Here is a 13,725-nt window from a genome sequence, read left to right as displayed (position 1 = left end):
TAAGCTAAACTGGAGTTTTTGTTGTTCAACTGCTTCCGAATGGGTCGGGCCCAGACACAGCCTGGATAAATTGATTCACGTGTTTCGAGTTTGAATCACTTTTGACTTTAAGCGGTTTTATCAACCTACATCTTCGTTACACGTGTTCATCGCCCCTCCTTTTTTACCATAAAGGACCTTAATAATTTACTCTTAGATTGTTTGCTGTTACTTTATTCTGATCAAAAGTTTATAAATCCATTTTTTTAACTGTCGAATTCAACATGGTCGAAACCAAGAATACTTTATATACTGCATATAAATATTCATACTTTAACAGGTTGGCACGACGAACTCATCTGTTAGAGCCAAAGTTCTGCCGGATACCAAAGCCGAAGTATGACCTGAAACAGAGAAGAATGCGAGGGTTTGTCCCCCCGATTCACCTCCGGTGTGAGAATAAATTAGTGGCTCTAGGAAGGGTTTAGAGAACTGCAAGCGAGTATGTAAGAATGTATAAAGTTGTGAATGAATTTTACCACTGATTTACCCACTTTTTATAGGAGGAGGAGGAGCCCTGCTATGTAACGTTCCCGCCCGATGCGGGAGGGAAGTTATGATGAGTAAAGGAGGCGGGATTCTCTCGCCTCGACCGTTGCCATAGTAACGTTTAAGTTCAAACGGTGGGCTGGACCTGCTTTGGGCCGTAATGGATTGGGCCGAAAGGCTTATAACCCAACATGTCCCCAGGCTTCGGTCGGGTTTCAAACGCGGCCGAAGCCTAAGTTGTCTTTGACCGACCGACAGGGTGAGGCTGTAGTGGGAGCTGAGCAGTTGTTTCGGTCTGATTTCAAAATGCTTGGTCCGATGGACGCGTGGTGTCGTTTGGGCGCCGGATGGCGTGGCCTCGAGATACGCGCTGAATCTGGGCCGTGCATTCCAAAGGGTGCCATTAATAGGGCGCGCCTTTTCACAATTCGTTTATAAATACAAATCATTACCACCCGTTTCTTTTCATATTTCCAATATCCTCTTGTTTTCCTCTCAACTCTCCATTCTCTCAAGCTTCTTGCTCCCAGGCGATAGTTGTTAACCGGCGGTGGTTCTTTTTCCGGCTTCTTTCACCCGTTTTCTCCACATCTCTTCTACGACAAGTAAGTTGTTCTCCCCTCTTTGTCAGTTATCATCCTTTATGTTTAGGATGCTGCTAGATGTTAGTGCACTGTATTTTGTTGCTTTGCGTATTTTCTTTCCTGGTAGGAGTTGTCCCGCCGGCTTACCGATTTTTGGGGGGTTTTTTGTTCTTGTTATGTGCTTGCATTGTACTGGTAGTCGTAGATCAGGATCGCAGTAGGGGTTTTCCGGCGGTCTCTGAGTTTATAACCGGTGACTTGTCGCCGTCGCTTCCTCCACTTATTGTGTTATTTGTGCTTTAATTCTTGTTTGAGTTTTGAATGTTTGTTGCCTGAGTCGGCTTTCTAGGGTTAGGTTAGTCGAGTCCTGCTGGCCCGACCCGATTCGGCCCTCTGTACTCGGGCTTGCTTCTTTTTCTTCTTTTTCTTTCTTTCCGAGTACATGGCTCATGTTTGCCTTCTCTCGTTTGCAGGCAAATGGATCGGTCGGGTGACATAGTCGGGACGTCTTATTCGGCCGCGGATCACTTTAGCGATGTGCTGAAGTTTCCTATGGCCAACTTTCCTTCCTTACTGACCGAAGCGGATCTGAAGTCGTTTCGGATAAAGTACCAGATACATCGGTCGTGGGATATTTATCCAGCCATAGAGAGCGATTGTATCTACCAAACACCTGAGTCGGAAGAAGGGCACAAGTGTGTGGGCATCTCCGAAAACGCCTTTAAGTGCGGCTTTCGGCTCCCGATGCTCCCCCTGCTGAAGAAACTTCTGAAGCAGACGGGGATCGCCTTAGGCCAGTTGGACCCGAACGGATTTACGTACATAAACGTATTCCAGCATCGGTGTCTGATGGCCGGCGTGTCTCCTCGGCCAGCTCTCTTCTGGAATCATCATGATTTCAAGAAAAACGCCAAGAGCAATGGCTTTTATACCATCGGCCGCAAGACCGGCCGACCGAATTGGTGTGAAACCAACTCGAGCAACAAGGGTACCCACGAACGGTGGTTCTACCTGGGGGGTCACTCGATCCACAAGTTCTCTCTGTGGAGGGAGGTAGACCCCTCCATCATCACCACTCCCCCTCTGGTCGGTAAGGACCTGGAGGACTTTGAGAAATTGAACAAAGTCCAGGAGCCGAACCGGATTCTGCTGTCGACCAGTCGGGAGAAGGAGTGGCTCTTCACTCTTTGGGGTAGTGACGGTAGTCTTTCTATTTCTTCTTTGCTTTTCCCTCGATAGTTGATCACTTGATTTGTACCTGTTTATTGTTTTAACGCTGTCTTCTTTGTGCAGTGTCTTCCCGAACCGAAGCCCTGAAGAGGAAGACGGCGAAGGCCATGGCGGCAAAGAAGGAGGCCGAAGCAAAGGCCCGCGGCGAAACAACAGTTGGTGCCATAGTCCAGGCGGATGTGGCGAAGGAGAAGACCCCGGAGGTTGGTCGTGCGGAGGGGACGGTTGAGAAAGCCTCCGAGGTGGTGGAGATTCCGGCCGCCGAAGCCTCTAGGAAGAGGAACAGGCCGGACGGTTCATCGGAGGTCCGGCCTTACATTCCGGAGTGGTCGGTTTTGGCGACCGATTCGATTGCGATCCAGGCTCCTGATCGGATCAAGGAAGTTGCGGGCGATCTCTGCCGATCGCAAATGTTGCCGGCCGACCGGGGGACCTATGAGTCGGCGACTGCTCTGCAAGCGTGCGAGCAGCTGATGTGCTTCCTATCTCTGGTAAGTGTTCTCATCCTTTAGTCCCTTCCACTTTATGGGCCCGGTATATCTTTTTTAACTTGTCCATTTATGTGCAGGCTTCTCCTTGGGCGGCGGCGGTGACTGATAAGGTCCAGGACATGCAGAAGCAGATGGCTGGGGTGAACGCCCTTACTATTCGAGCCAATCTAGCTGAAGATACCCTGGCGGCCCTGAAGACGGAGCTGGATGCTGCCCACCAGGACCTGAAGGACCTTCGGGAGTCGGAAGGCCGTCTGAAGGGGCAAGTCGATACTCTGACCAGGAGGGTTCAGCGCCGCAACCTGGCGTTGAAGGCTGCCCGAAAGAAGGAGAAGAAGACGAGGAAGCTTCTTGAGAAGACCGAGGATCGGTTCCTCGACATTGGATATGACGAGGCGGTCCGTCGGGCTCACAAGGAAGGCTTGGATCACAAGTTACTTTTGGACGAAGGAGCTTCTGATCCGGTCGGCCGTGAGGATCCGGACGAACCCCTTGTTGTTTCATCCGATCCCGAGACTGACTACTCGGAGTAATTCTAATTTTGTACTTTCATTGGCCTTCGGGCCATTATTTGTAAAAACGATCTGCCTTCGGGCTTTGTATAAATATTTCGCCTTCGGGCTTCTAATTAATTTTGCCTTCGGGCTTGCTTTTCATACTTGGTTTTATCTCCATACATGTTTTTGTTTCTGATGTATGTCTTAGATAGTGTATGTCTTCGACCGGTCGGTCTCCATACTTTTGTTGTCGCAACCTTTAGGCCGACCAGTAAGCTTTTTTGCGACTGTATGTATGTCTTAAACCGAAGGGTTTCAATACATGTTCGATATATATATATTTTTTTTTATATGTACGTCTTTGACCGTTCGGTCTCAGTTTTACGTCTGACCGACAAATCTCGATACACACTAATTGAATTCGGAAATGTGCGTCTTTAGCCTTAAAAATTGGCTTCAGCACAATGCCTCGATCCCCCAATATTTGGGGATTGTTATTATCTTTAAGTTATGTATTCGATCGGCCCCATTGTAGATAAAAACAATCGTGCAAATATTAAGTTAAATCAAGGATAACTCCTTTGGTCCCGTAATTTTGATCAGGTTGCCCCTAGTTACGGGATCGGTCGGAGTGTTAAACAAGTTGAAATTACTCAAAAAATTTGAAGTAGGAGTTTTTATTCATTGGAAAGGAAACAATTACATAATTGTAATGTATTACTGAAAGTAAAATATTCGGGCGGGAAGCCTTACTGATAATATTTCCGGAGCTGGGAAGCATGCCAGGTGTTCTTAATGGGGCTTCCATCTGGAGTGGCAAGTTTGTACGTTCCCGGCCGAACTATCTCAACAACAGTGTAGGGGCCTTCCCAGTTTGGCATAAGCTTTCCTTGCTTCGTCGGCATGGAAGTAGCCAAGTCTCGGAGAACCATGTCCCCAACTCTGAAAGAACGTTTTCGGATACCCGAATCATAATATTGAGATGCTTGCTGTTGGTATCGGACGTTCCTCTGATGGGCGGCTTCTCTTTCTTCTTCTAAGAGATCCAGGTTGCCTCGGAGGCCATATTCATTGGTATCAGGATTGAAGACCTGGGTTCGGTAAGATTCCAGGCCAACCTCAACCGGGACAAGCGAGTCGGTCCCGTAAGCTAACCGAAATGGGGTTTCTCCTGTCGAAGAGCGAGGAGTGGTTCGGTATGCCCACAGGACCCAAGGGAGCTCTTCGGCCCATAGTCCCTTAGCTTCTCCAAGGCGCTTCTTGATTCCGTGGAAGATGATCTTGTTTGCTGCCTCGATCGCCCCGTTTCCTTGGGGGTGACCGACCGAGCTGAACCTCTGTTGAATGCCGAAGCTGGCCAAGAATTCCTTGAACTTTTTCCCAACAAACTGGGTGCCGTTATCGGACACACACACCATCGGTATGCCAAACCTCACAATTATCTGCTCCAGGAAGAATTTCTTGGCAGCCTGTTCGGTGATAGCTGAGAGCGGTCGGGCTTCGACCCACTTTGTCATGTAGTCAATGGCCACTATGCAATATTTGGCTTGCCGGGTGCTGGTTGGTAGGATTCCGACTATGTCGATGGCCCACATGGAGAAAGGGATTGGGCTGAGGACCGAAGTCATTTCTTCCGGGGGTTGCTTCGGAACATTGCTGTGGATTTGACACTGTCGGCATTTCTTTGAATAGTTGGCTGCATCTTCTCTGATGGTCGGCCAAAAGAATCCCTGTCGGAGTATCTTTAGGGCTAGGGATCGGCCGGCCAGGTGCTCGCCGCAGATGCCTTCATGAACTGTCTCCAGGGCTAGAAGTTGTTCTTCTGGATCTAAGCATCGGAGCAGCGGCTGAGAGACTGATCGCCTAAAGAGTCGGCCCCCGATCAGTGTGTAGCTAGCTGCTCGGTACTTTATCTTTTGGGCTTCCTTCTTCTCTAAGGGCAAGAACCCTTTTTCCAAGTATGCTCTGATGGGGGTCATCCAATTTATGCCTTGATGAATTTCCAGGCAAGCTTTCTTGTCGACCGAAGGCATTTTTACCTCCGTCAAGTAGATGGACCCCGTCAAATTCTGTGTTTCGGCCGAGGCTAATCGAGAGAGAGCATCGGCGCGGCCATTGTCTTCCCGACCGATGGCGCTCAATTCAAATGTTTCGAAAAACTGAGTTTGTTCGCGTACTTTAGCGGCGTAAGCCTTCGTTCGGGGCTCTTTCTGTTCATACTCCCCAGAAAAGTGCTTGACAACCAGCATGGAGTCGCTGAAAGCCCTCAAGTGCCTTACCTCCAGATTTTTGGCTAGACCCACTCCTGCCAAGAGGGCTTCGTACTCGGCCTCATTGTTGGTCAAAGGGAAAGTGAACCGGATGGCTTGACAAATCTCAAATCCATCGGGACTAGAAAGGATCAATCCGGCCCCACATTTTGACCCGGCCACCGACCCATCCACAAACAACTTCCACCTACCAGGAGTCCGAATGAGCTGTTCCTTCGGTTCCAAGTCCGTCGGCCCGGAAAAACGGCACTCTACCATGAAGTCAACCAAGGCTTGGGCTTTAATGGCTGTTCGGGGAACATACTCTAAGTCGTATTCCCCCAATTCTACAGACCAGGCGACGACTCTGCCCGAAGCCTCCGGTCGGCTGAGAATCTTCTTCAGAGGTTGGTCGGTGACCACTTGTATCGTTCGCCCTTGAAAATAGTGTCGCAATTTTCGGGAGGCCATGACCAGCCCATATGCGAACTTCTCGGCATTCGGGTATCGGGTTTCGGCATCCCTCAGCATATGAGACACATAGAAGACCGGATGTTGGTTTTTCTCGTGCTCCTTTACCAAGACCGCACCAAGGGTTCGGTCACTTACTGCCAAGTACAACTGGAGGGTCTCCTTCGGATCGGGCCTCAGCAGCAGAGGGGCTTTAACCAGATATTCCTTTATTTCTTCGAAGGCCTTTATGCAGTTCGGCCCCCACTCAAAATTCTTGGCTCCCTTCAAAACTTCAAAGAAGGGGAGCGCCTTTTCTGCCGACCGAGAGATGAACCTTCGGAGGGCTGCCAGTCGCCCCGTTAGCTTCTGAATGTCCCGAATGGTCTTCGGGGCTTCCATTTCTATCACTGCCTTTATCTTCTCGGGATTCGCCTCGATCCCCCTTGCGCTGACCATGTACCCTAGGAACTTGCCACTACAAACCCCGAAGGTGCACTTGGCGGGGTTGATCTTCATGTTGTTCCGTCTTAGGGTCTCGAAGCATTCCTTGAGGTCATCGGCGTGATCTTGAAATAAGGACTTCACTATCATATCATCTACGTAACATTCCATGTTTCGGCCTATCTGATCGGCGAAGACTTTGTTCACCATCCTTTGAAAAGTGGCCCCCGCATTTTTCAGGCCGAAGGGCATCTTGATGTAAGCATAGGTTCCCTTCGGGGTGATGAATGCTGTCTTCGGAATATCCTCGGCATCCATGGCGATCTGATGATACCCTGAGAATGCATCCAAAAAGCTGAGTATTTGATAGCCAGAGGTGGCATCTATCAGCTGATCGATGTTCGGCAAAGGATAGTGATCCTTCGGGCAATTCTTGTTGAGGTCGGTATAATCGACACACATTCTCCACTTGTTGTTTGACTTTTTGACCACCACCACATTTGCCAACCACTCTGGATACTCGATTTCTTCGATGAACTTGGCCTCCAGTAACTTCTCCACTTCGGCCTCAATCACTTTTTGCCTCTCCACCGCGAAGTTCCTCTTCTTCTGCTTCACGGGCACAGCCTGAGGATGAACATTTAGCCTGTGCCGAGCGATCGACTCATCCAACCCTGGCATATCCTCGGGTCCCCAGGCAAAGACATCATGGTAGCGACGGACCACATCAATCACTTTTTCCTTCAACCCTGGCTCCATATCTTTACCGATCCGAACCATTTTTCCCGAGCACCCTGCATATAATTCCACCTCTTCGGTTTCGGTGCCCGGTTCGGCTATCGGGTTTGAGAGATCATTTCCAAACTTCTCCAACTCAATATGGAGGGCATGGCCGCTGCCCCCAGGACCATCTTCGGTTCGGCGCCGTTTGTTTCCTTCGGCGCCACCTAGATCCTTTTCTTTCTCCAAGTCTTCCAGCATAATGATCCTAGCTGCCTTCTGATCACCTCTCATCTCTCCCACCCCCTTTTCGGTCGGGAACTTCAACTTAAGATGGGGAATAGAGGCAATGGCTTCGAAAGCAGTGAGAACAGGTCTCCCCAAGATGGCATTGAAGGGACTCTCAACTCGGACCACATAAAACTTGACCTGTTTTTCCACAGTATAAGGGGATTTACCGAGCAATAGGGGCAAGTGGATCGTACCTTCGATCGGGACCGGCTGATTGCCGAAGCCATAGAGGGGTGCCTCATAGCAGGTATCGATCTGCTTGCCTTCCAGGTTCATCTTCTGGTAGGTGTTGTAGTAGAGGACGTTAACAGAACTTCCCCCGTCAACCAGAACCTTCCAGATCTTGTTTTGGCCGATCACGGGATTAATGACCAACGGATCCTCGTGCGGCAGCATAACATCCTCATAATCTTCTTGTGAAAACATTATAGGATACGACTGTTTGGTGGAGTTGATGCTATAGAGGTTGTAGACCTGTCGGGCGTACTTCTTCTTAGCCGTTTTGCTACTTCGGTCCAGAATTGTTCCCCCGAAAATCGTTCGGACCTCACCTCTGTACCTCTCACCTTCTTCGGGCGCCTTCCCTTTATCTTCTTTGGGACCCAACCGATCCCTCAGATCCTTAACATACTGGTTCAAATCTCCAGCCTTGACCATCCTCTCTATTAACTTCTTCAGGTGGTAGCATTCATCGGTATTGTGCCCGTTGTCACGATGATAGTCGCAATACTTATCAGAGTTTTTCTTGTAATCTGGGATCTTCATCTTCGGCGGCCGAACGAATCCTGGTTTTCCTTTAATTTCGTTAAGAATCTTGGAGACAGATGTATTCAGAGGAGTGAACACAGTGCTGTCTCTATCTCTCCTTCGTTCGGCCCCCCGATCCAGCTTTTCATCCCTTTCATCTCTCCTGCCTCGGTGGCTATCATTCCTTTTTCCCCTGCCGTCCGAACGGGAACTGTACCGATCATCTTTCCGATCGCTCTTGTGTCCCCCGATGGATTCCATCTTCCTTCTGATGCTTTCTCCCCGCAAATAGATGTCATTCAGCGATTTAGGGGGTATATCATACAAAGATGATCGGAGCTTCTTACCCTTCACCGGATCCAGACCGGCCGTCAGGAACCCTGCAGCCTTCACCTTATCCAGATTAGTGACCATCCCAGCTTCTTCCTTGAACCTGGCCAAGTAGTCGCCCAACTCCTCATTGGGTCTCTGTCGGCAATGAATTAGGGCTTCTGTATCCTTCTCTCTTCGGCACAAGTGAGAGTAGTGCCTCAAAAACTTGCGTTTCAATTGATCATAAGAACTGACCGACCTTGGTCGTAGGGATCGGTACCACATCGTAGCGGATCCCTTCAGGTAGGTCTTAAACATCTTGCATAGCATGATGTCACAATGTCCCATTCCAGTCATCAGGGACTCGTATTTGTCGCAGTGATCGATCGGGTCGCCCTTCCCGTTAAATTCATTCATCTTCGGGAACTGTCTACCCGGGGGCGGCCGATATTGCTCGATCTCCTCGACTATCACTGGCTCATGGGTCAACGTCTTGTCCCCAAACATGGCCTTCTCCATTCGGCGAAGTCGGTCCCTAACGTGGGGACCTTCCTCTCCTTCGGTATCCGAAGGTGTGACATGCCTGTGACGAGGCCCTCGGGAATGCGACTCGGAGTCCGAAGACCCGTCTTGGTCTTCCCGATTCCTCTTCTTATTTCCTTCGCCTTCCGGCACTCGATCTCCTTCGGCCTCCAAGGCCTCTCGGAGGGCTCTCTCTTGGAGCTCAATCTCTTCCCTTTGTAGCTGGAGGGCCTTCAGCCGGAGTTCGTCGGCTTCCCTCTTCTTGGCTAGTCGGGCAGCTTCTTGCTCCTTGGTCTTGGAAGATTGGGCTTTAGCAGCCTGCTCTTCTCGCCATTTCAACAGCATCTGCTGTTGTTCTTCGGGGGTGGGCAACAGCCCTTCGGGACTATTGCCAAAGTCGAAACCTGGGTTTGGGTTGGAGGTATTTCCAGTGGTTTGTTCGGTGGTGTTTGTCATGGTGTTGATTTATGAGAAATTCTACTTGCAGTGTCCCACAGACGGCGCCAATGTTAGAGCCAAAGTTCTGCCGGATACCAAAGCCGAAGTATGACCTGAAACAGAGAAGAATGCGAGGGTTTGTCCCCCCGATTCACCTCCGGTGTGAGAATAAATTAGTGGCTCTAGGAAGGGTTTAGAGAACTGCAAGCGAGTATGTAAGAATGTATAAAGTTGTGAATGAATTTTACCACTGATTTACCCACTTTTTATAGGAGGAGGAGGAGCCCTGCTATGTAACGTTCCCGCCCGATGCGGGAGGGAAGTTATGATGAGTAAAGGAGGCGGGATTCTCTCGCCTCGACCGTTGCCATAGTAACGTTTAAGTTCAAACGGTGGGCTGGACCTGCTTTGGGCCGTAATGGATTGGGCCGAAAGGCTTATAACCCAACATCATCTTTAAAGTGAAATTGCAAAATGTACAAACTACAAAGTATTGAGAAATTAATTATTATAAGGTAATACTATTAGTAATAACAGTTGTGTTATACATAACACAACTTTTAAAATATTGGTAACAAGAGTTGTGTAAACTGTAAACTTATCTTAAAATATAAACAAATATAAATTCAAAAGCTGCAATAGTTGTGAAGATAATATAAATAATTTCAATTCAAAAGTTTTAATATTAAATTTGCGCAAAACACTTGACTAGAAAGACAACATTACAAGCTTGCTGGTCAAAAAAGGTATGTTAGAACTTTAATGAAAAATTAAAGAATACTTCACTTATATAGAATATGTTCTCCTGATAGAAATATCCTCTCCATTCTAAAACAGTGATTTTAATTTTTTACACAATACTTTTGTTCAAAAGCAAAATCAAAAAATAATATATATATATATATATATATATATATATATATATATATTTTCATTACACCTCAAATAACGATCAAATAATTTTTTTTAAATAATATATTTTTTTTAATAGAGGAAATATATAATTTTTAATATATAATGTTACATGCAACTTTTCTCCGAGAAAGTACTGATACTTGCAATTTTATCCTTCAAAAATATTTCCAATCGACTTAATTCCTATGATTATAACATATTTTATTTCCAACTCTTTCAAGACTACATATACGAGTTTTGCACATCGTCGTATATATCCATTTAGCTCCTTATTAAAAAAAAAAATTTAAGGTTATTTGTTAAGGTAGAAATATATATTGTGAATAAAATATTTTTAAGATTTGGACTTAAAAACTGATCGTATAAAAAAGAATATCTCTTCACCTTTTGCAGAAATAATTAAATCAAATCTCATTAAAAATAAAATTTTAAAATACGAAGAACATTCATATAAAAATAACATCAATCGCTTTCATTTCAATAAAGAACAGAAATACTTGTTAATTTAAGTCAACAATCACTTGACTATAAAGTCACTTATTTTTCTACTCAACAAGCTGGCAAATTCACCGACTAGTGAAAATAAGGAACCGTCGAGGCTGCTTCATTCCCCACGAGCCGGATTAAGGACGGTGGTTATTGCTTGCTGTCGGTTGCACTGTGTTTGTGGGCCAATGCATTAGATTCAGTCTGTTTTGTGGATATGCAAGAAATCAAATGATTCTCTTGGCTACTCATGGAGCTGCTGAAATAATTAACTGAATATTTATTTGTATTTCTGAGGGACCACACTGTTCCTCGCCTACCTTTTTGCCGGTCCTCGACGTGTGCCGTATTCTTTCATGCAAATGGAAGGGAAAGAAAGGAATAAGCCACGATGGAATCGGCTGCAATAAGATTATATAAATTCAGTTAAACTAATAATATATTGAGCGTGTGACTAAAAATAAAATAAAATAATATATTGAGCGCAATTAGTTGAGTTTATCCTTCTACGTTCGATTCTGACTCATTCCGAAAAAATATTGAAATATATAATATTTTTTTTAAAATATAATATTTTAAAATTCCTTGTTTGAGCCCGGCTTTTAAAATTTATAAAAGAAAAAAAATATTGTGAGAGAATTATTTTAGAAAAAAATTTAAACTAAATTATTTTAGAGGTAGAATTATTTAAATGGAATTCCATGTTATCTTTATTAAAGTTTTCTCTCTATGTTTTAGTTTTGAAATTCCTATATTATCTTTAAAAAAGTTTTATCTCTATATTTTAGTTAAAATTTTTGCTTTTATCTTTGAAAAATAGGAATGTTTCAAAAATATATTGTTCAATATTTCTCTTATTCTTTTTAATTCTATTTTCTTCTCTTACGAGAAAATCTTGAAAACACGTACTAGTATGTATCGCATCGTTAACTTGTATGTATAGTTTTTTTAGTCATATTTCTCATATTCATTATATCTCTTTATTTCTCTGAACTGTTCGTCATCTCATCTTCCTGCAGTGTAACTGCTTTTTTTACGGTAAATGCCATAAAAGATTTCTACAGCTGAAAAAGGTTTAGTTTGTGGTGCTGCAAGAACATGTCGTTATCGTACTACACGTGATACTCACAATTAAACAACGTCGTCAACGATTGCGGCAAATGCGCTGGAACGATAAAAAAATCTAAAGTTTTAACCATGTGCATTTTCTAATTTCTCTTGAAAGCTCTAAATTCTCTACTCCTATAATGTAATTATATTCTTTGCGATTAACAAAAAAACGTACTCCATTTGCATATTTTTAAGAAGCGCTTTATTTGTAAAACTCACTATTCTTAAAATCTCCCATTTAGATAAACTTTGGATCAATCTCGTGTAAGGTGACTTTCCGATTCAATTTCTAAAACCTGATTAATTTATATAAATTTTTCTAAATGATATGTGAGTAGTAGATTAAACTACATATCAAATATTATTATGATATTATAAAATATCTATCTTTATCTGATTAAATCTTGATTATCTGATTAATCAACATCTATACTGATTAATTTTAATTTTCGATTTTTCCAATCATGATAAAATATGATAAAATTATTTATATCATCTGTTGGATTTCATTTTCTAAGAATATTATTCTTAGCTGTCAACAAAACACGATAAAATAAAGGAGCCCCATGCGGGTTTGAGGTCTTACCTTGGGCTTTCTTGTTGCGCGAATACAATTGAGAGGCTCTTCAAGTCCTTGTATTTCTAACAGGCCCATTGTTTTTTTTTGCCAGAGGCCCATTGTTTTTTTGTTGTGCAGAATCAGGCAAATTAATCGGGCTTGATTCAATCTATCCTCAACGTTTTAGTTATATTTTTTGGTTTGGTACTCTCTTTTTGGTACCACAAGTCTACAAATGTGCAGTCTATTAGTATTGTATTGTTAATCAGTCTCAAATACTAAAAACACTCATAACAAACCATTATCTTATAATATTTCATTAAAAAAATTATAATGATGTTATAAATAAAATTATAAATATACAAATTTGAATATCTTCTTTTTTCTTTTTAACTTTAACTAGTGAATAAAGCCGCGCTTCACGGCGGCGTTATAAATTTTGATACGAAATAATATTATAATAACATAAAATTTCGAGTCATCTTTTCGTTAAACATATCACTAATAAAAAAATATTATAATTAGTAAAGAAATTTGTTTAAGTGGCCATCTTGTCAAACATAATACTAATAATAAAATTAGTTTGAACCGGCCTCTCGACAATATTAATCCATAATTATTATTTTAATGATAAAATTATATATTATAATTTAGATCAAAATTAGTTTGAACCGCTCTCTTGTCAAACACAATACTAATAACAAAATATTATAATGTAGATATTAGTTTGAGTCACCATACGGTCAAACACGATATTAATAAAAATTATTCTAATTATGATAAAATTAAAGATTATAATTGGATAAAAATTATTTTGAACCGTCGTTTTAACAAAAAAAATATTATAACATAGATAAAAATTATATTAGCCACTTTCCCGTCAAACATGATACTAATAGAAAAATTATTATTATTTAGATAAAAATTGATACTCTTAGTGTTTTGATGATCACACTGCCAGCAAGCTAATAGCATAAAACTGGTGCTTGTTAGCGAGCTATCAAAGTAATATATGCATGTGCTAACAGCTTGATAAGTTTCAGTGTCATGTTCAACTGTCAGCAAGCTTACAGGTTGTCATTCAGGCTTATCAGCTAGCTTACAGCGAGAACAGAATAACAACTGGATAAGGATTGAAGTCGGAAAGCAAGG

At 43.5% G+C, this 13,725-nt stretch overlaps 2 protein-coding genes across 2 annotated transcripts; one reads left to right on the top strand and one right to left on the bottom strand.

Annotated features, from left to right (window-relative positions):
• Positions 1 to 342: 342 nt before the first annotated feature.
• LOC108218316 (uncharacterized) lies at positions 343 to 3,489 on the top strand. Its single transcript, XM_017391224.2, has 4 exons — positions 343 to 1,133; positions 1,586 to 2,313; positions 2,406 to 2,833; positions 2,911 to 3,489. The coding sequence occupies exons 2-4, from the start codon at positions 1,590 to 1,592 to the stop codon at positions 3,364 to 3,366; spliced, it is 1,608 nt and encodes a 535-aa protein (XP_017246713.1). The 5' UTR covers positions 343 to 1,133; positions 1,586 to 1,589; the 3' UTR covers positions 3,367 to 3,489.
• Positions 3,490 to 4,079: 590 nt separating this feature from the next.
• LOC108221822 (uncharacterized) lies at positions 4,080 to 9,521 on the bottom strand. The gene has a single exon (XM_017395676.1). The coding sequence runs from the start codon at positions 9,519 to 9,521 to the stop codon at positions 4,080 to 4,082; it is 5,442 nt and encodes a 1,813-aa protein (XP_017251165.1).
• Positions 9,522 to 13,725: the final 4,204 nt, after the last annotated feature.

The sequence above is a fragment of the Daucus carota genome, chromosome 5 (assembly GCF_001625215.2).
Source record: "Daucus carota subsp. sativus chromosome 5, DH1 v3.0, whole genome shotgun sequence".
Taxonomy (NCBI): Eukaryota; Viridiplantae; Streptophyta; class Magnoliopsida; order Apiales; family Apiaceae; genus Daucus; species Daucus carota.
Note: the sequence above shows the minus strand (reverse complement) of the source record. Positions and strands in the feature narration are given on the sequence as shown.

Bases quoted from the DNA above. Each gene is read 5' to 3' on its own strand.
- LOC108221822 (XM_017395676.1), bottom strand. From the start codon at position 9,521: ATGACAAACACCACCGAACAAACCACTGGAAATACCTCCAACCCAAAC.
- LOC108218316 (XM_017391224.2), top strand. From the start codon at position 1,590: ATGGATCGGTCGGGTGACATAGTCGGGACGTCTTATTCGGCCGCGGAT. The intron at 2,314-2,405 runs GTAGTCTTTCTA...TTCTTTGTGCAG, and splicing joins CACTCTTTGGGGTAGTGACG to TGTCTTCCCGAACCGAAGCC. The intron at 2,834-2,910 runs GTAAGTGTTCTC...ATTTATGTGCAG, and splicing joins TGATGTGCTTCCTATCTCTG to GCTTCTCCTTGGGCGGCGGC.